Below are 19893 nucleotides of genomic sequence, written 5' to 3' on the forward strand. Positions count from 1 at the left end.
GGTGATTTGCTTCTTTGAGAAAGATGAACTAGTTCTAGAGCAGTGATTCTCAACCAGGGTGCCACAGTACCCTGGGGGTGCCTTGAGATTATTTCAAGGGTGCAATGGGGTGCTACACAATATGAGCACATAGGTGTGCAAGCATGTTTCACAAGATTAACCTAGAGATTTCAAATAGGAATTCACAGTGGCCTTGTAGAAGGATGCTGGCCAACCAACCCCAAGGTAAGGTTCGGGTGCTGCTCGCTTCACAGGTGTCTACTTCCGCCCTGTCTCTATCGCTCACCTGCCACGAGTTGGAGTTACTAGAAGTTGTCAGGGGGTGGTACCTGAAATCCTGTGGTTTGTTGAGCTGATGTAAGTCCCAGAGGTTGCAGGTCTTCTGTGGGGCTCTACCTCCCCTACACTGCACCCCTTTCCACTCAGGTTCTTGTTGGTGATTGCGATGGGCGCCTGGTCTGGCCTCATGTTAGGTGTACATGTCCACCACAGAGACACATAAATACATAACTATAACTCAGGTGATACTGTCCATGCCTACTTCTGGCCTCTTGTCAGCCCACTGGTGCACCTCAGCTGCCTTTCCTGAAGCAAGTGGGCTCTTCAGGGCTTACCCTCCCCTTTTTATGAGTTAATCCTGAGTGGATTGGCCCATCTTGGGCACTCAGGGGCTATTGGTACCACAAATCCCTGGGTTGCCTTTGTGTGCCTGACCTTTGACAGCTGAAGGACAGTCAGGGTTCCTCTTGTAGAGTTGGTGACTTACTGTCTTCAATCTGAGTCCTGCCTTCTGGTGGAGAAATGTGGTGTAGGCCAATGCCAGTGCCAGTGTTCCACTCTCCTCTGAGGCTCGTACTCACTTACATCAGAAATTCTAGGCTGGCCTGGGTCAACCCAGATGCCTGCTGCTCCCATGTGCCCTGCACTCACTGCCAAGTGCTGAGAGCCCCAGATGGGCTTCTGGGCCAGTACTGTCCACCTGTACCACCTGCCTCCTTGGTTGGTCAGGCTCCAGGCTCTTGGTTTGCACAGGGTCCACACTCCAGCTCTTACTCTGCCCCAGAGAAGGGGCCAGCAGCAAACCTGCTTCCCACTGCCACTTGTCCTGCCTGCCCCAGGGGCAGGGGAGCAGCAGGATGCTCTGGTGTCCCTTGGGATTGCCACTTTCCCACCAGGCTGGCTGTGAGTCCTCTGTCCATGGAGCATGCTGGCAGTCATCATCCTGTAAGTATGGGGCTCTGCTACAGGCCTGTTGTGGTCTTTCTGAGTTCTTTGCAACAGAATTGCTCTATAACTTTTCTGTAGTCAAAAAATGAATGAAAAGTAAGAGCTGGCATTTTCTGACGGGTGCATCCAGCTGAATAAGGGGTGCCTAGAGTTTGAAAAGGTTGAGAACCATTGCTCTATAGAGTGGATGATACAGGTTTTGTGGAATATAGCTATACAATCAAGAGCCTCCAATAGAGCCATTGGTGGTAAGGGGGGCATTGAGGTAGGAGGACATAGAAGGGAATAGCAGGATAATCATTCCTACCAGCCCTTTTAGCCCAGGGGTGGGCAAAGTACAGCCTGTGGGATGTATACAGCCTGACAATTGATTCTACCTGCTGCCCACCCGGCTCCATGCAGCAGGTCCTAGGTGAGCTGTGCTTGGGCCTGGGCACCTCCACTTGGGCTGGGCTAGCAGCGGGCCACTTGCCTACAGGTCAGAGCTGGCAGGAGCCATCCTGGGTACTAGGACCATGCAGTGGGCATTCTGCACTTGTGCCCAACAGTGGCAGAGCTTTCCTGGTGCCTCCTGGCAGGTGAAGCCCTGGTCCTCCCACCTTGCCCCCATGCAGAACTGCAAGCTGGCCCAGCCACCTGCTGCCTCCTGGCTGCAGCCATTGTGGCTCCCATCCTGTCCACCCAGATGAGGCTGCCCCCAGTGCCCTGGGGCTCCTCCTGGTGGAAGGGGGACCCCAGGGCTTTGGGTGGGCACAGCCTGCATGGCCCTGACAGGGAGTTGGGGCAGGCTGGAGGGGGCTGTTGGGCAGTGGGCAGGCAGGTTTGGGGTGCAGATGGTGCTTGAGGGATGTGGCAGGGTGCAGGTGGTGGCAGGAGCTCCCTTATGATTTGTGGGGTGGGTAGGCAGTGGCAGGGCTCTGCTGTGGTTGCAGGTGTCCTCCCTTCTCTGAATGTCCTGCTGGCTGATTTTGTTTCCCTTGGGAGAAAGACTTCATTTTAAGCTATTATGCAATCACCTCTATATACACTATGCAAAAAACATAAATCTGGGGAAAAATTATTTTTTGAAACAAAATTAAAGTATTTTATAATAGATTTTGATTTTTAGCATATGATTCATTTTTATGTAAAATCTGTTAAAATGGTATGCTCATCATTCATTTTATGTGTGCAGCCCTCAACGACTCACCAAAACTCATTAAGTGGCCCTCCAGCCGAAATAATTGCCCACCCCTACTTTAGCCCTTCTGCTGCCCTTCATGCATTCCTGTCTAGAATCCCTCCTTGACTACCATTATGTTAAGCAGGGAAGACAGACACAGGGAACTGTGTTCAGATGAGATGAGTGAAGGAGAACGTATTTTCTTCAGTGGAGGAGATGTTCTATGGGGTTTGGCCTGCATCTGTATAGGAGTGGTCAACAGTAGGGATATACTAGTGACTTTAGTAGTCTAGATTTCACTGCCTTCAAGGGGTGGTGACTCCAGTACCACTTGAATACCAATTCATGACTCCAGATATAATATAGGTTCTCAGATACCCAGTGCTGAAGTACCAGGTACAGCAGCACTAGCTATTGCAAAGATGAAAGGAACTGAGACTCTTTATACTTCATGATCTCTTAGTCACAAGGCTCTAGATATTGAAGCACTGTGTTGGTATTGAAATTGAAGGCTCAGTACCAATGGTAGCACAGTTCACTGATTTAGAGTGAAGACAGTACACTAGAATAGTATACCAAAAGCACACCAGGGCCATAAAAGGCAGAATAAAGCAGACATGGGGACTTGACTATAACCTTCATTTCTGAAGCAATATTTGCACTGATCTCTCTAGAACATGTTTTAGGTGTGTTTCTCTTATTCTCTAAGTATGCTTAAAGAACACCAAACAGAACATTGCTCCAAGACATATCCTACTCCATGGTAGGTAAGGTCTATGAATGCCAATCCCCAACAGGTATCAAAGCATGAAGAATAGGTCTTAAATCCCAATTACTGTTTCTGCCACATTGCTAGTACCACTGTGCTAGAGGGGACTAGAGGAGACGTGCCTAGCCTACCTGTAACTAACCATATATGCTATGGTAGCGTGATATCGGGGTACCCTTCAGCTGAAGCCTCTCCCCACTGTTAGGCTATGTATTTAGAAGGGACAGACTAGATTTTGCTCCTTCACTCCTTTTCCCAGCAAACCTTAGTCCAGGGGTGGGCAATTATTTTGGGTGGAGGGCCGCTTACTGAGTTTCGGCAAGCCAACAAGGGCCATATGACAGGCAGCCCAGGGCATATAAAATATTCATTTTCTAATTTTTTTAGAGGCCCCATGGGCCAGATAGAATGGCCTGGCAGGCCGCATCCAACCCCCGGGCCACATTTTGCCCAACCCTGCCTTAGTCCCACCTGCACCAGACCAGGTCTTGAAACTCCAGCAAAGAAAGTCTGTCAGTTTATGAGGTATTCCCCTTCAGTTACATTATAGGTCCTCACTTTTGCAGAAGAGAAATGCTTGCAATTATTCATTGTTCTAAAAATCACTTTTACCACAATCAGGAAAGTAAATAACACAAAAATCAAGCAAAATAAACTGTAAATTGCACAAAGACTGCATAAAACTCCCAAATACATTTTTTTTTAATGCAAGAGAATCTCATTCTGCTTTTCTCACTAGAGAGTAATATCTCTTCTCTGACCAATAAACTGTTTATCTGATACTCTTCTCAGCATTTCTAGTCTGCTACTTCTCTACTTGCTATACCAACCCTAACAGGTGGAGACTAGGAATTACCTCCAAGACATCAGGACTTCCCTAGTCAACTGTTTGCCTCACCTAGCATTTTTTTAGTATTTTCACTTTATCTGCCCAACTCTATATTCAGTTCTTCAGGAGCACGTATTTTATGCAGATATTTCTGCCCCCCAGATATGCATCTGGCTGTCATGCCAGGGATTATCCCCGATTTACAATTACATTTACAAAATACAGAAATACTTACATCCTTGCAGACAGATAAATTGCTAATCATATTTTCACAGCTGTCACTTATTCAACAGATATAGACTCTCAATGGGAAACTTCTTTCAAAACGTACTCCAATCCTTATCTATATAGACGGAGATGTTTCCCTTTCAAATGTAAATAGTCATTGTTAGGGATTAGTGCTTCAGTTTAAATAAACATTGAGAGTTATGCCAAAAAACCTCAGGTTTGGAAATTCAAACATTTTACAATATTTAAAGTTATATGCTGATCCAATTTCCATCCTCCAGAAAAGCAAGCGTTATATAAGTTTTCATGTCCCCATGGCCACAACTGCTAGTACAAACAATTCTGCCATATTTTAATTTGCTCTTTAATTGTAAATTGCTCTTTTAATAAGGGCCTGTGACAGGACTGGCACCCGAGAGCTGCTGTGATGCCCCAATCCTGTGAGGCCCTTGCTCCTGACTCCCAGATGCTTCCCCATCTTCCATGCTTTGTCTTTGGAAGTAATGAGGGGATGCTGCCCTTGGAGGCTGGTGAGCCACAAGTGCTCTTTCCCTCTCCCTTTCTCAGTGTTTGTTCCCTCAGGCCCTCCATGCCTTAAGAGCTAAATCTGTGGCCTCTTTCCACCCCTACAACCATACCCATGCCTTGTAGTTGTTACTGTTGCCTTTTGATCCCTTGTTAGGCCTCAACTTCACTAGCTTTAGCCTATGGCAGTGGTTCCCAAACTGTGGTTTGCGATCCCAAATGGGATCACATCAGTGGATGGGGTCGCAATAAACGTGCACCCTGAGATTTCTGTACCCACAGCAGGGTGCGGTGCTGCAGCTGGGCCCGATTAGCTCCACGCAGGGCCTCTGTAACCCAGCAGGTGGGACCCATTGTGGGAAGGAGTGCTGCACCATCACAGCCACCAAGGTGAGGCATGACAGCAGAAGTGGTAGTGCCACAGTTGTGCCCATGCTGCTCTTGGGTGAGTAGGGGACACCTCAACTTGGCAGCCATGGCGCTGTGGTGCAGCACAGCACTCCCTCCCATGCTGGGTCCTAACCACTGGGCCACAGAGCCCCCAGGGGGAGGGCAGTAGGGCCATGAGCCCCAAGCCTGCAGTAGGCAGCTTGCATACTCCCCCCACTTGGGCTCCACTCCAGCAGTGCTGCTTGCAAGGGAGGGGACAGGGTGGGAAGCCAGGTCGTGCACTCTGCTCCAGCCACAGCAGCCACCACCACCCATAGGTGGCAGCCAAGGCTCAGGTGGTGCTGTAGTGAAGCAGGGGGGATTCTGGCCCTGGCCCTAGCCTGAGGGCATCTGGTGGGGGAGGGGAGCAAGGGGCACCTGGGGTTATAGAGGGCTGTGGCTTGGGAGAGAGGGGGCCACGCTGAGGAAATGGGGTCATAAATGGGGTCACACTGAGGATAAGTTTGGGAAACACTGGCCTATGGGTTACTCTGGCTGTTGACTGATGGCCTAGGCACACTGTCTTGGGTCTGGCCTTCCGGTCTCCACAGCCTCTGATTAACCCCTGGTTGCCCTGATCATCTCATCTGTGCTCAGGCTCTTGCCCCCTCAGCCTCAGCCAGGCAGTATCTCTGGCCCCTGGCCTATTCGGCCCCAACTTGTTCCTGGTCACAGACTCCCTGGCACCCTTGACCCAGGGCATGGATGGGCTTTATGCTGGGTGCCCCTGCAGCACCCTCATGTCCTCCTCTTCTCCCCTTTCAGCCATATCCAGTCCACTGGTTATACAAACATAACATAAATAGCACAACTAAAATGCATACATACTGCCTTTACAAAGCCAGCATCCCACAAACTATAACCCCAAGGCTAAACCTATCTCACTTCTAGGGGTAGCTTCATTTCCCTGGGAAGCGCTTCCCTGTAGTCAGCTTCCCTGAGGGAGCTCCGCTCCCTGCAGGCCTGAAAACTGCTAGGACTCACAGATGGTGCTTATGCATCCAGGAGCTCCACCTCCTCTTAATTTTTTTTAAATTAAAAAAACAAAAAAACAACAACACCCCGCCCCCCCATCATAGACTTCTATCCTCCTGGCCATACACCTAGGTTTTTCATATTTAATTAAGGTTCAGCTGGCATTCCTGATACTCCATCCCATTACAGTGACAGAAGCCCTGACTCCCAAATGTAGGTCCCCTCTGCATTGGTTGTTTCAACCCCTTCTCCTCTCACAAGTGTTTCTCACAGTCCCCTCCTGGATGCCATCCACTGAAGCTCCCCCCTGCCTGTGGCCTACTTTGGCACAAGCTCCTGGTACACTGATGGAGTCTTCTTCCCTCTCCCTTGCATCTGAGTAACAGGGTTCAGGTCCCCTGCTACAGGCCCATAACAAAGTCTGGTCTTCTATATCCAACCTGTCAGCTTCAAAGGGAATACATGTTCAAGTGATCTGGGGGAAATTCTCTTGGGTTTGTTTTCCTGGTAGAAAAACTTACCCAGAGATGCTCATTCAAATGCTGGGCCCATGGAGAGCAGAGAGCTTGTGGTGCTCATGCTGAACAGCAAGGGGGTTCCTGTGCATACCTCTCAGGGTGCTCTATAGGCTCTCTCAGTTGATCTGGAGACAATGGCAGCAGCACACAGGGCTGTCCTGATCTGCTGACCCAGACTGCTCACTGCTCAGGGTTAGCCTGCATAGCCTGAGTGATGGTTGCCCTGTGGGGTGGAAAGGAAGCAAAACCAAAGAAGCTGGAGGGCTGTGCTGTGGCTCATCTCAGAAGGGAATGTAATTTAACCCTAGTTCTTCCTAGGTAATTTTTCTCCATTTTTGCTGTGGGGAAAAAAAAAAAAATCATGAACACTTATGGTCCCTTCTGGGAGAACAGCAGTTCTACCAGTAAAAACTGAATGTCTGTATGAAAACTGCTGTTTTCCTGTCGTTTTTATAAACTTGGATGAGGTAGTATGTGTGCAAATCCCAAGTACAAAAGCACTAATTCAGTTGCCTTTAAAAGAATGTAATGAATGACTTGTTGAGAATTATTCATTTCCCAAGTTGCTCAACAATAGATATGGGCACCCTGTTCCTGCTATTGTTATAATAACAACAAAGAAAAACCCTCAACAATTTGCATTTCTAAAGTACATATCTATCAGCCAGAAGGCTGATCCATACTAAGTTGACATGCAAAGAAGAATTTATCCAGGTGTTCCAAGCTAGGAATTGGAAATATTTACATGAAAAGATCATAAAGGCATGATTCTTCAAGGCTTCTAAGGCCACTTTGAAATAAATAATTACATTTCCCCCCCCCCAAATTAACAGACAGCACTGTATAATGGTAGCAAATGTCTGCACTTGTGCATGGGCAATAAATGGAGTGTATCAGATGTCTAGGAATGGTCTCAAATAGATAAAAACACCACCGTGCATTGTTATCTGGCTGAACCTTAATCTATTTAAAGATCTGAAGGCTTCATGAATTTTAAGGAAGATTATTTAATTTACTGAAAATTATTTATTATAGCAAGCATAGATCAGGTACTTCCAGACCCATACTGAAAAAAACTTTGTAGTTCAGTATTTTTTCCTGTCAAGGTGATATGCATGTAAATTTCATTCTGTGGGGTGATGGGTTGTGAGGGTGGGGGCAGATGGGGATATCTCCATATCAGTAGTACCAGAATATAGCAAGAAGCCCAACTCAAAGCAGGACTATCAAATACCCATCTTTCTATTCTTAACAAATTATTTTTAATAGATGATTTAGATTTGGTATTCTGAAATATGATCACAGCAGCATATCCTTGCAGAGCCTTTTGAGATGCATGTGGGTAGTAAAAAGTACCTGTTCTTGGACATCCAGCTGCCACAATCTTTTCCAAAATAATGAACCCAGTATCAAAAGATAGACAATAGGGCCATGGAGAAAGACAACCGACAATAAAGAACAGGGAACAGGAAGAAAGAAGACAAGACACCTTTGAATTCCTTAAAACTGGTTATTTTTGTCTCGCTGGGAAACTAAAAATGAGCTTCACTTGACACCTGGTAGCCTGTACTTATGAAAGAAATGGATAAGGGAAAGCAGGAGTGTTGCATTTCAGCACTAAGATATCCTCTCCGTTTTTTAAGGAAAATAATAACACAGCACTTGCCTACATTCTGTCTGGAAGTACCTGAACCACTCGTGCTATAATACGTGTTTACAGTGAAATAGCCAGGATTATAGTATGCATGAGATACCTCACTCCCACTTTCCCTATAATTATTATTGAAGTAAATTTGAAATATTCAAACTTAAGAGGGTGAGATCCCTAATGTACATTAATTTTAGCCCAATCACATTTAACTACTTTGAGTAATATTTCATGTTGCTTCTTTTATTTCCTCCCTTGTACGGTCAAGCATGAAGTCCATTTATCCTTCTAGTTTAGAAGAGCTAAAGCATGCTCCCTCTAGCAGTGTTAACAGCACTCCTCAAGGAGCTAAGGAGTGTCACTGAAGTAAGATAGGGGTACCTCTCCCATACAAAAAAAAAAAAAAAAAAGCAAATAAATTCAGATCCTAATTTACATCTCTACCATAGCAGTGCTTTGAGGTACCATAAATTCACTGCAATGGTCAAAACTGTAATTTAATTTAATAGTCTTTAGCTGCCATTTTAAAGTCCCAAAATAATTATACTGGGTTTTTTAAAGAAATGAAAAACACACCTCTACATAATGAAGTTATTAAAATAATGGTTATAAGGCTGAGCTTCTTGGCTTTTTGAAGTCATGAAACATTCATTACAATGTAAGAATAATAGCTTTCATTCACAAGTGTGACATAAACAAACACTCTTACTCCAATAGCTTGAGAGTTACACAGCCAGTAATCCATATATCTTCTTTCAACAGATATGCTTATTTTGATAAAGAAACAGATCTGTTTTACACTTGGAAATCAACTGGCAGATGGTCTGCAAAAACAAATCAGAGTAGACTCCATTTGCTTTAATAAGGAATATTACTCCTATAATCTTAGCACTTGTATATTTTAATGTTAAAGAATGCTAAAACATAATACCAGTCTTGTAATGGATAGATTCAAATGACAAGAAACATTTGTTTGGATCAAAGCCAAATGGTGATACTTTGTCTGCTTCTCTTTGCTATAGCTGCTGCAGCATGAAAACCCCCGGGGGCTTGCTGATCACTTGCATTCTCGCAGATGTGAAGATGTCTGCCAGGAATAATATAGGATTATTGCTCAGAGCAATCCATCACCAAACAATATAAATAGGCTACTGATTGTCACTTCTTCTTACTGCTGCCTTATGGTGTTATACATTAATTGCTTTACCACAATAAAAGGAAGTTGCTTTATATTGTTTAATAATAAACTCTCTTCTCAGTCCCATTCCAGTTCTTATGCCAAGCTCATCATAGGTGTCTGAACACCTTCCAGAAATGCACTGACTTATAACTTTTTCAACATGGAACACTTTCTTCTCTTTAAATACATCTACAAAAAGTAGTAACAATTGTTTACTTTGACTAGTAATTTACATACTAAAGAGAGAAAATTTGCTATCAAACTGTTCACACCTACCAGTACTTCAAAAAAATCAGAAGCAACCTGTAAAGCCATTCAAACATAATTATTTCCTATACTTTTCCCAAATCTCTGTGGTGTACCCTCAGAGGTTTTCATGACCTCTTCCCATGGAAGGGGAGAAGCTAGGAGGGGCTACCACTCTCCTGTAGTTTCTTTTGAAGCCTCTATTGATTTACTTGATGTTTCTATTACAAAAGTTGATACCAGACCTTGTAAACTGCTTCTAGATGCACATGTTTTATGTTCTTAAACACCTAATGGAGATCAGCATCCTTTTGACCACAAGCAAAATAACCAATTAGAACATAGCAGAAATTTTTTTAAGGAAAGGTGGAATTGAAATAATGGCATGAAAATCAGGATTTACAGTAATGCTTTTCAACCTTATATGGGGAACCACTGACGTCAACTCCAAAATCATGCAAAGACAATCTTGAGTTATAACTCCGAGAGAATTATGTAAAAACAATGCTAGCTTGAACAGAATGTGTGGTAATGCAATCTCTCGCTATTTTGTGCAAGACTTTAAATATAAGAGTAAAGTCTATATAAAGTAAAGTAATCCTATATATGACTGCAGTCAGGTGGGAGGAATAACTTTATCAATATGAACAGGGCAACCTACCAGCAGAAAAGCTTGTGCACCATAGATCATTCTTTCTATTCCAGTTGTTTACGGTTTCCATTATCACATGGCACCTCACTGCCGTTCATCTAAAGCAATTCAAGAACATTTCCAATATTTAAAATGTTTATCATTTTCTTGTCAAAACGTTATTGTATAACCATCATCTATTTACATAAAGTGAGTACACACCGTACTTACTAATAACACTACACGTGTACAGCTATTTGTACCACAAAAGATGCTTTAAAAAAAATAAAATGTTTCTCCTCCTTTCAGACACAGTATGTGTAATTTCTTCCTGTATTGGGTTGTTTTCCCAAAAATTGGGGGGTTTTTTCTAAACCAAAGCCAGGATTCCTGCTCCTCACAGAGAGAACTAGTAGCAACGCTGGCCACAGCCCCCCGGCTCCCAAACCCCATGCAGTGCTGCAATGCCTCTCAGGCAAGTCTTCAAAACGACCCCTTCTCTTTCCCCTGGAAAAGTACAACATTGTGGGCACAAGTTTTGGCGGCGCCAGAACAGACCCGAGGAGGGCGACACCGCTTTGTCCCCGGCACCTTGAGAGGTCGAGCAAAGGCCTGTGGAGGAAACACCGAGAGGAGGAACTCGCGGGTCTCCAAGCCCAGCGACCCGGGAGGCGGAGGTCGCGAAGGTCTCGCACACAAAAGACACAACTTGATGCAACTTTGCCCGAGGCCGCAGTAACAGGTGCGGCCCCCAGCCCCGCAGCCCGCGCCGCCCCGGCCAAACCAAGTAAGTCCGCGGGGGCAGGGACGCCCAGCGCGGAAACAACCAGCCTCCGCGCCCCGCGCAGGTCCCAGGCCCGGGCCGCGCCCCGATCCCGAGTCGCGCCTCGGAGCCGGGGGGGAAGTGGGGGGGCGTCAGCAGGGGCTCGAGCCGGACCAGGCTCCGGTGGCTCCTCCTAGAGGCGGTATGAGGAGCAGAAGGCGCCCCCTCCGCCACCGCCGCCATTGAGACGCTCCGCACAGGAGAAAGCCGCTGGCCGAGCCGCAGCACCAGCAGCACCGGACTCGCGGCGGCGGGGCGGGAGGGCGGGGCGGCCGTCCCAGCGCAGGTGAGGGCGGGGCGGCGCGGCGGGACAGGACCGGGGGGGGTGGGGATGCGGGGCGCAGGCCGTTCCCCGAGGCCGTAACCGCCCTGTGTGCGCCTGCCCGGGTCGGGGGATGGGGCGCGGGCACTCCCCCTCCGCTTCCCGTTCCGGGATGGCGGCCGCGACTGGCGGAGCCTCCCCACAGCGGCCGAGCGTTTACGCGGGAAAACGGGCGGATGCTGCGCTGCATGCCCCCCCCCCTCCGCCCCCCCGGGTTAACGGAGCCTTCGCAGAGCGCCCCTCCCCCCGTGGGCTGGGGGCCTAGCGCACGCGAGAAGTTCTAACCTTCCGCTCGGCCAATCAGCACCCGCGCGCCGCCACCGCCTGTCCTCCACCCGCCGCCCAGTGGCGCGCCTGGACGCGGCGCGTGCTCTGGAGGGCCAATGAGCGCATGCTGCCGGGGCCAAGGGGTGGGGCTGTGTGATAGCCGTTGATGGCGGGGCGGGTTTGAAAAAGACGGCGGGTACGCCTGGGCGACGGCGAGGGCTGATGAGGGGGTGTGGGGCTCACCGCCGTTTTGTGGTATCCACAGACGTGTCTCTGCCCCTCCTCCACCCCCGCGCTTCCATCCCGGTTTCTCGCGCCGGAGCGGAGATATGACGCCATTTTGCCCTGCTACCCCCGGGGCACCTCGGTCTCGCTTAACCGCCTCAGCCCGCAGCCATTGTGTTGTCTTCGCCGCGTCGGTGCCAAACCGATCCCGCGGCTGGGCCGCGCTGCTGCCCCGCCTGAGCGGTGGGCGAGCGCTTCCCCTGAAGTGCTTCAGCTTGGTTGGGAAGTTCCTTGATCGTACCTTATGGCTCTAAAGGCTGCAGTTCTCCAGGATCCCCTGCGTGACGAGACATTAGGGAGGGCAGCTGGTATTGACTATTTTCCCAAAATGTTATAGTAGTTCTGGTGATACATTATCAACACTTCAAGCCTTTTCTGTTTGCATCTATTTCAGTGCCTTTTCTATTTTTCCCCTAAACAATGGCTGATAGTCAAAAAGTAAGCAACAGCTTGTTAGTTAAGCTCACAGTTCTTGCATCCATTTCACACTTATCAGCACTAAGAATCTGCTCATTTGAGTTGTGTCATTTGTTCTGATTAAGAAATGCAAGATATTTACAAGAACCAGGCTTAAGTGTCTCATTTATTATAATACTATTGTTAACCATGCATTTTTCCTGTTTGTTTAAAAAAATGTACTTCCAGTCACATTACTTTTTAAGCAGTTTTGGAGTAGGGTACTGGTAAATTCAGAAAAGTTAAGGAAGGTTGCTGTCAGGGACTCAAACCCCAACTTCCCAGGTCCGTTGTCTGACTGCAAGAGACAGGCAACACCAGCAAGGTCTTATCTTAAAGCTCTTTATTGAAGCGTGCATACAACAACAAAGAGCAGCCCATCTCCTCCAAGAACCAGCCCCCCTTGATAATAAGTAAGCAAGTTTATATAGACAGTTTTGCATCACAAATTCTACACTTAATTGACTCAACCTCTATGGTTAGTTAAAAACTTCTAGTGCGCATGACATGATATGCATGTAGGTGGGAATTTCCCACTGGAAAAGAAAGCAAGATATCAGGTTGGTGTGAGAACTTCTAATTAGTTCAAACTGGCTTTTGGCTACATACAGGCATACCTCGGAGATATTGCGGGTTCAGTTCCAGACCACCGCAATAAAGCGAATATCGCAATAAAGCGAGTCACACGAATTTTTTGGTTTCCCAGTGCATATAAAAGTTATGTTTATACTATACTGTAGTTTATTAAGTGTGCAGTAGCATTATGTCTAAAAAAACAATGTACATACTTTAATTAAAAAATACTTTATTGCTAAAAAATGCTAACCAATGGAAAAATGGCGCCGATAGACTTGTTTGACGCAGGGTTGCCACAAACCTTCAATTTGTAAAAAACACAATATCTGCGAAGCGCAATAAAACAAAGCGCAATAAAATGAGGTATGCCTGTACTTGTTTTGATATGCTAAATCAGGGAGGAGGATTGCATCTTTGATTGTTTCAGCTGTGTCTTTGAAGCACTGAGTCTGCTTTGTAGATTTATCTATGGTCTTGTTAATTTCTACAGCTACACAATAATAGGCTTTGAGCAGTTCTTACGCATAAGCATCTTCCTTATCATCAAATATGCAACTTCCTTTTCAACACTTACTTATGCTAGTGGGTTCATGGTAGGTTCAGTTTGTACCATCCCTATTTATCAACTCACATTCCAAATGTCATCCTGCATACAGAGAATTCATGATTATCCTGTTTATGGCCTCAGCAGTATTTTTCTTTGTTGGCTTTTGGGCCTGCTCTCAAACATCATATATATCAGTGCCTTGAGTCTAGAAAGGCTGTGAACCAGGGGTTTTCAACCAGGGGTATGTGTATTACTGGAGGTACTTGGGATGGTGTTGGGGGGTACTTGACAACGGGGCACTTCTGCTGCCACCATACTGCTGGCATGGTCACTGATCGGCCACAGGGGACCCCTCCTCCCCCCGCAATACGCCACTGCGGGGGATACCCCCTTGCCCCCCCAGCTGCTCATCTGGCCTTCGGGGCACTCCTGCCATCTCAACTTGCCGCCATGGGTACACTAACCCAAAAAGTTTGAAAACCCCTGTTGTAAATTATTGGTTTAGACCAGGGGTAGGCAATGTTTTTTTCGCCAGTGCCGAAAAAACCCACAATGCTTACCTTGGAAGATGCTGGAGTGCCAGCATGCCAGAAAAACAAACGAGGGCAAGGGGTACATGGCAGGATGCCCTGATTGTGCCCCTTGTCCCCCTACCTAAAGCCCCTGCCCACCAGCTTGCTACCCCTTGTCCTCTCACCCACCAGCCCGGCTACCCCTTGTCCTCCCACCCCAAAGCCCCTACCCCCCAGCCCAGGATCTGGCTATCAGCAGCTACCCAGAACCTGGGCTAGCTACAAATATCTGCTGCCTCTCTGCCCTGGCCCCAACTACCTCCCAGACCCAGGCCCAGGCTCTGAGGAGGCAGCAGATACCGGTGATGCTCCTCACTGCTGCTTCTGCAGAGCAGCATTGGAATCTGGTGCAGCAGGCACAGCAGGAGACTCGGAAAGCTGCCTGCCACTCCAAGCTCCCCGCTGCCCCGGCCACACTTCCCCTGCAAGTGGGGGCTGCAGCAAGGGGCACAACCCTGCATGCTGCCCACACTGCTCCCATACACACGGGAAAGTGTGACTTGGGCAGCACAGAGCTTGCAGCAGCAGGTAGCAACCCTCTGTGTCGCACGCACTCAGCTCCTGGCCCTGCTGCCCTCTCCTGGGCCCTCTGGAGCACAGTGTGCATGACCCGGAGCGGCCAGTTCTCTAGTGGGTTATGGACTGGAGAAAGATCCCGTGTTATTTACTGATTCTTTTGATGCGCCTGGCTGGGGAGTATTTGGTTAATTGCACAATTTCACAATGATTACACCCTCAATTCGTAAAACACAGTTTTATCTGAAAAATGCTTACTGTGTATACAACATTGCTTTGTTTTAAGAACAACACAAACATCAAAACACTATAACTACATATACTAAGAACAGCACTCCAAGAACAATTAAAATTACAACTAAAGGTTAAATTCGAACTAGAAAAAATGTAACTCTTATTTTTTACATTATACTTATAGTCCTAGGATTCCAAGAAGCCAGATATCCAGATATCTGTTCATTCTTTAATTGAGGTTTAATGGGCTGGCCTCAGTAGTGGTAGGAACAAGTCCCCTTTCTCCGGTACCACTGGGGCATTCCGCAGCTTCAGCCTGAACAAAAGATTCATGTTCATGGAGAGGGTGGTTCAGGTGATCAGTCTGATCCAGCCTACACTTGCGATTCTTCCTTTGTTGTTCTGCAAGTGAGGTTACCTCCAAATTGGGACTAGTTTACCGGTTATATACTGGGTGAGTTGCCATCATGGGCCACTCCTACCCAAACTCATCACTACTCCCAAATTTGGGCTTGGATATTATGTTATGGATAGTCTCTGGCAGGAAAGTTTTACCCACCAAGTAGAAGTTTTACCCACCAAGTAGAATTTTCCCCCGCCACGAACTTGCCCTCATCTTCTGGGACTTTCTATACCACCATGATGACCCTTTAGTGCTCTCAGTTTCTTATCTGTTGTATAAAATCCTTGGGCTTCAATTTCTTGGAATTCTGTAACAAGTCTAATTAAGTTTTGATTCTAGCCTAAACTGGCTAATGGGCATTTATTACATATAACCCATAAACTCCATAAATTTATCATTCAGGTGACAGCCACATACAAAGGGGCCACACAAGGAAGCTGCCTGTTGCTGCAAACTCAGCGCTGCCCAGGTCACACTTCCCCTCTGTGCATGGGAGCAGTGTGGGCAGCATACAGGGTTGTGTCCCTCGCTGCTGCCCCCACCTGTAGGGGAAGTGTGGCCAGAGCAGCAGGGAGCTCCTCGGAGCAGGAGGCAGCTTTCCACGCCCCCCACTGTGCCCTGGCGCGCTGGGTTCCAATGTGGCTCTGCAGAAGCAGCAGCTAGGGCAGCACAGTGGGGAGCATTGCCAGTATCTGCTGCCTCCCCGGAGCCTGGGGCTGAGGCTGGGAGGCAGCTGGGGCCAGGGCAGAGAGGCAGCAGATGTTAGCAGCTGGTCCATGTTCTGGGTAGCTGCCGATAGCCACGGAGCCCAGGCTGCTTGCAGCAGGGCTTCCATCCTCCCAGCACCTGCTGGGAGCAGCCTCCATGGCTATCAACAGCTACCTAGAGCCTGGGCCGGCTGCAGCCAGGAGGCTACAAACAGCTGCTGCCCTCCCACCCCGGCCCTAGCTGTCTCCTGGCCCTGGGGTCCGGGAAGGCAGCAGGTGTCAGTACTGTGCCCGTTCGGACCGGGCCGGGGGCAGGGAGGCAGTAGCTGTTTGTAGCCTCCTGGCTGCAGCCAGCTCAGGCTCTGGGTAGCTGCTAATAGCCCAGCAGGGCTTGCAACCTCCTAGCTGCCTACTGGGAGCAGCCTGGGCTCCTGGCTGGCAGCGGCTACCCAGAGCTGCAGCTGGATGCAGCCCTGAGGCTGCAAACAGCTGCTACCTCCCGGCCCCAACGCATGCTGAGGAAAATGGCCTTGCGTGCCATGCTTGGCACGCGTGTCGGCGATTGCCGACCCCTGGTTTAGACATTAAGGAGGCTGCTCTGATGCGCTGTAATTACAGTGTGTCTGTAATTAATTGAGTCTGCTGCAATATGCTAATTATTGTACCCCAGCCAGCCTCCCTGTCTCATGTATCAACCTCCCCGCACTTCATAAAGGTGGCAAGGATGCTTTAACTAAAGCTTGTTGAACAAGCTTTAGTTAAAGTACCCCCAGCACCATTTTGAAGTGCAGGGACACTGATACATGAAATGCTGCAATGCTTTAATTAGAGTGGCTCTCAAAGCCACTCATTAAAGTGTGTACCCCCACGGTCTGTGGAACACATGTAAAAAACCCCTAAGGCTGCTTGCAGATGTAACACCCCCCATTACACTTTCCCACGCCAAGCTCTGCACACACCCAGAAGAGGCAGTGTGTTACTTCAGCCCGGCTCACCTGACATCTGTATAGATCAGGCACTGTAGTGGTGTTTTTGGGGACTTTTATCTAATAACAGATTGAACCAGATTTAGTTAAAAGCCCCACTGAAGTGCACAATCTTTACAGATGCTGCATTTTTTGTTTTGTTTTTTAATGTCTGCAAGCAGCCTAAAAAGCAGACTGTAGACCTATCTCTTGCCTCTTTTACCAGAATCCAGCCTACCTGCACACCTGTTATTCAGGTAACAGATGCATCATAAAATCCATCAGATGCACAGGAAGAGATCTCTCCAAAGAGAGTTACCACCCACCTGTCTGATATCATTAAAGCAGACACAGATAAAATGATCCAGGAATTAATCAGAAAGAGTGAAATCAATGAGTAATCTCCAACTCAACTAACCAGTCCTGAACAGATTGTCTGAACTATACAAGCAACTTGCTGTGCTGCAGCTTTCACTCATAGAAGTTGGAAATGCCACCTCTTAGCTGTCATTTATTTTTTGACTACAGAAAAATAATAGAGCAAATCTTCTGTTGCAAAGAGCTTAGAAAGACGATAACAGGTCAGAATGATTTTGACACTATGGATTCCAATTTGAAATTCTTGGTTTGCGTGAATTATGCATAGGTGCTTGCACACCTAATATTGCTAATATTGCACAGTACCCGGCAGCACTTTTAAAAGGATCTCATGGCAACCCAGTTGAAAATCACTGCTGTACAAGAATATAGGCTTATCTCGGTGTCTCACCTAAAGCACAAGAATATAGGCTTATCTCCGTGTCCTTCTGTCTACTTGCAGGAATTCAGTATAGGTTCTCACCTGTACCAGCCAAGTAGACTCATAAGGGAGAAGGAGCTAATCATGCTCTTTTAAGGAACTTTTCCTCTGGTCTCGCAATTTATTAAATTGTTAAATACAGCCCTTAATTTAAAAAATGGAAATTCTTTTGGAACTTGTAATGAGGTGATGTGAAACTTAGTTTTTAGGGTGTCCTTTACTACTACAGTATATGTTATTCTCTTCTAAGCTTAGTTTTACTTACGTTATATGATTAATGAAGAAAGGAAAATCATCTGCATCGTAGATAAGGACACATTGTGCTATTTTCACCAACACAGCCCGTTTAGCATTCTTATTTTTTAGGTGTACCAGAAGTATAGCCAAAATTCAGTTTAGATTGTCATTAAAAAATCACTGTTGAATTTCCCTATGGCTGTTACAGAGAAACATTTTTTTGACCTTCTAAATTAGAATTTGTATTGGCCCTTTTTCTATTCAGTACAGGAAATGAACAGGAAAAGAATCAGGCATGGATTTTGATGTCTTCCTCAAATTAATTTTGACTGTATCTTTGTAGTTGAATGATGTCAAGAGCTGTTTTAGATGGCAGTTAAATCCCCATCACAGGCCTGAGAGTAGCATAATAGATTATATAATATGTGATCATGTGTTGCTACTACCTGTTAGAATTTGTCCTTCAGTCAGAAACTTGGCAAGGTGAGAAGGACAGTTGAAGCAATAAACTGAGCCACTACTGCCTTTGAGGGCAGTACATCAAACCCTCTCCAGCAGTATTGGTCATCAAAATGAAGGACCTTGAAGAAGTAAAACACATAGTATTGGAAAAGATCCCATGAACCTTCAACTAAAGAATGCTGTAATCTGTAGCCATAGCATATTTCCTATGATGCCTGCTTTCTTGTCATAATAATTTTCCTTTATTTTTAATATTTTTCCTTTATTTTGAATGTTGTGTTAGATGAATTCTGTGCTTGCATCTTCATTGACAGAAACAGCCACTGCTGCAGCCAAATTCTTTATTTCCCTCAGTGGATTGACTCTGGACTTACTATGGCATAATACTGAGTTCAGTATTAGGTCACTGGCATGGGTTACCTATCTTTACATAGTTAAAATCTAACATTTACTTGACTAGTATCAGAAACATATATGTAGTTAAAGATTTTTTTTTGTGGTATCTTTTAGTTGGCAAACTTTAAACTTGGGAGAAATTCTAGATAAGCTTTCAGGAACAAAAGTGCCCCTTTTCAAGCCTGGTTATATTGTTTAAAGTGAAGTAGCTGACCTCAGTGTCCTGGAGTACTTCCTTGAATACCATTTTACTGTCCTCAGGAAAATAGGAAGAAATATGGGAGGAAATAGATTTATTTTCTTTGTCCTTATGCCTAGCCTATATTGGCTGTTTTTGCAAAAAACATGATAGAGATTAAGGTCCTTCTCTCAGATCAATGGCAGCTGAGCCCTGTGACTGCTCAGCAGCACCAGCAAGATATGAAGACAGACATAACATGGTTCTGAACACTATTATATATTTGCCTTCCAGAGTTCCATTTATAAAGCAGGAGCAGAATGGGGCGGGGTGGGGAGCCCAGATAGGTCCCCTGCTTTCTCTTATCTGAAGCTGAACCTACTGTACTCAGTGGAACTCCATTTGCAAAAGATACAGGTAAAAATAGAGTCTCTTGCAGGTGACCTTTACTCTCTCCCATATAGAATTGAGGAAAGCTTTATACATCTCTAGGGAGTGCATCTACATGTTCACTTTTGCATGGAGTAGACTAATTTGCTCTGCAGTAAAGCATCACCATCTACATACACACTGCAATTAGGTTCCTGCCTGCTGCTGAGACTAATTGCTCCACTTTGGCTCAGTTTGCTTCTGTCATTGCACTTACATTGTGCCTAGATTAGTTTACTTTGGTGCAAACTGCAGCACAATAAATTAAGTCACATTAATTGCATGTGTAGATGTGCCCTAGAGAATTATCTAGATCTTTCTAGGTTTAATGGTGGATCAGGCAAACTTGCTG

At 46.4% G+C, this 19893-nt stretch overlaps 2 protein-coding genes across 4 annotated transcripts in view; one reads left to right on the forward strand and one right to left on the reverse strand.

Annotated features, from left to right (window-relative positions):
- Positions 1 to 9193: 9193 nt before the first annotated feature.
- Positions 9194 to 12118, reverse strand: LOC149859816 (uncharacterized). Its single transcript, XM_090058712.1, has 4 exons — positions 11820 to 12118; positions 10926 to 11647; positions 10398 to 10486; positions 9194 to 9397 (listed from the first exon to the last, which is right to left on the reverse strand). The coding sequence occupies exons 1-3, from the start codon at positions 12116 to 12118 to the stop codon at positions 10473 to 10475; spliced, it is 1035 nt and encodes a 344-aa protein (XP_089914838.1). The 3' UTR covers positions 9194 to 9397; positions 10398 to 10472.
- The window catches only part of MACROH2A2 (macroH2A.2 histone), a 40789-nt gene continuing 31911 nt past the window's right edge, over positions 11016 to 19893 (forward strand). For 2 of the 3 annotated variants that reach the window (XM_090058254.1, XM_090058251.1), the window contains exon 1: positions 11339 to 11476. The gene's annotated coding sequence lies outside the window, so the exon portion shown is untranslated. Of the gene's footprint in view, positions 11155 to 11338; positions 11477 to 19893 lie in introns of those variants that run through there. The other variant, XM_090058253.1, reaches the window with a different exon arrangement.

Source organism: Crocodylus siamensis, chromosome 7 (assembly GCF_052110815.1).
Source record: "Crocodylus siamensis isolate JL-2025a chromosome 7, ASM5211081v1, whole genome shotgun sequence".
NCBI classification, from domain to species: domain Eukaryota; kingdom Metazoa; phylum Chordata; order Crocodylia; family Crocodylidae; genus Crocodylus; species Crocodylus siamensis.

Bases quoted from the DNA above. Each gene is read 5' to 3' on its own strand.
- LOC149859816 (XM_090058712.1), bottom strand. From the start codon at position 12,118: ATGGCGTCATATCTCCGCTCCGGCGCGAGAAACCGGGATGGAAGCGCG. The intron at 11,648-11,819 runs GTGCTGATTGGC...CGCTGTGGGGAG, and splicing joins CAGGCGGTGGCGGCGCGCGG to GCTCCGCCAGTCGCGGCCGC.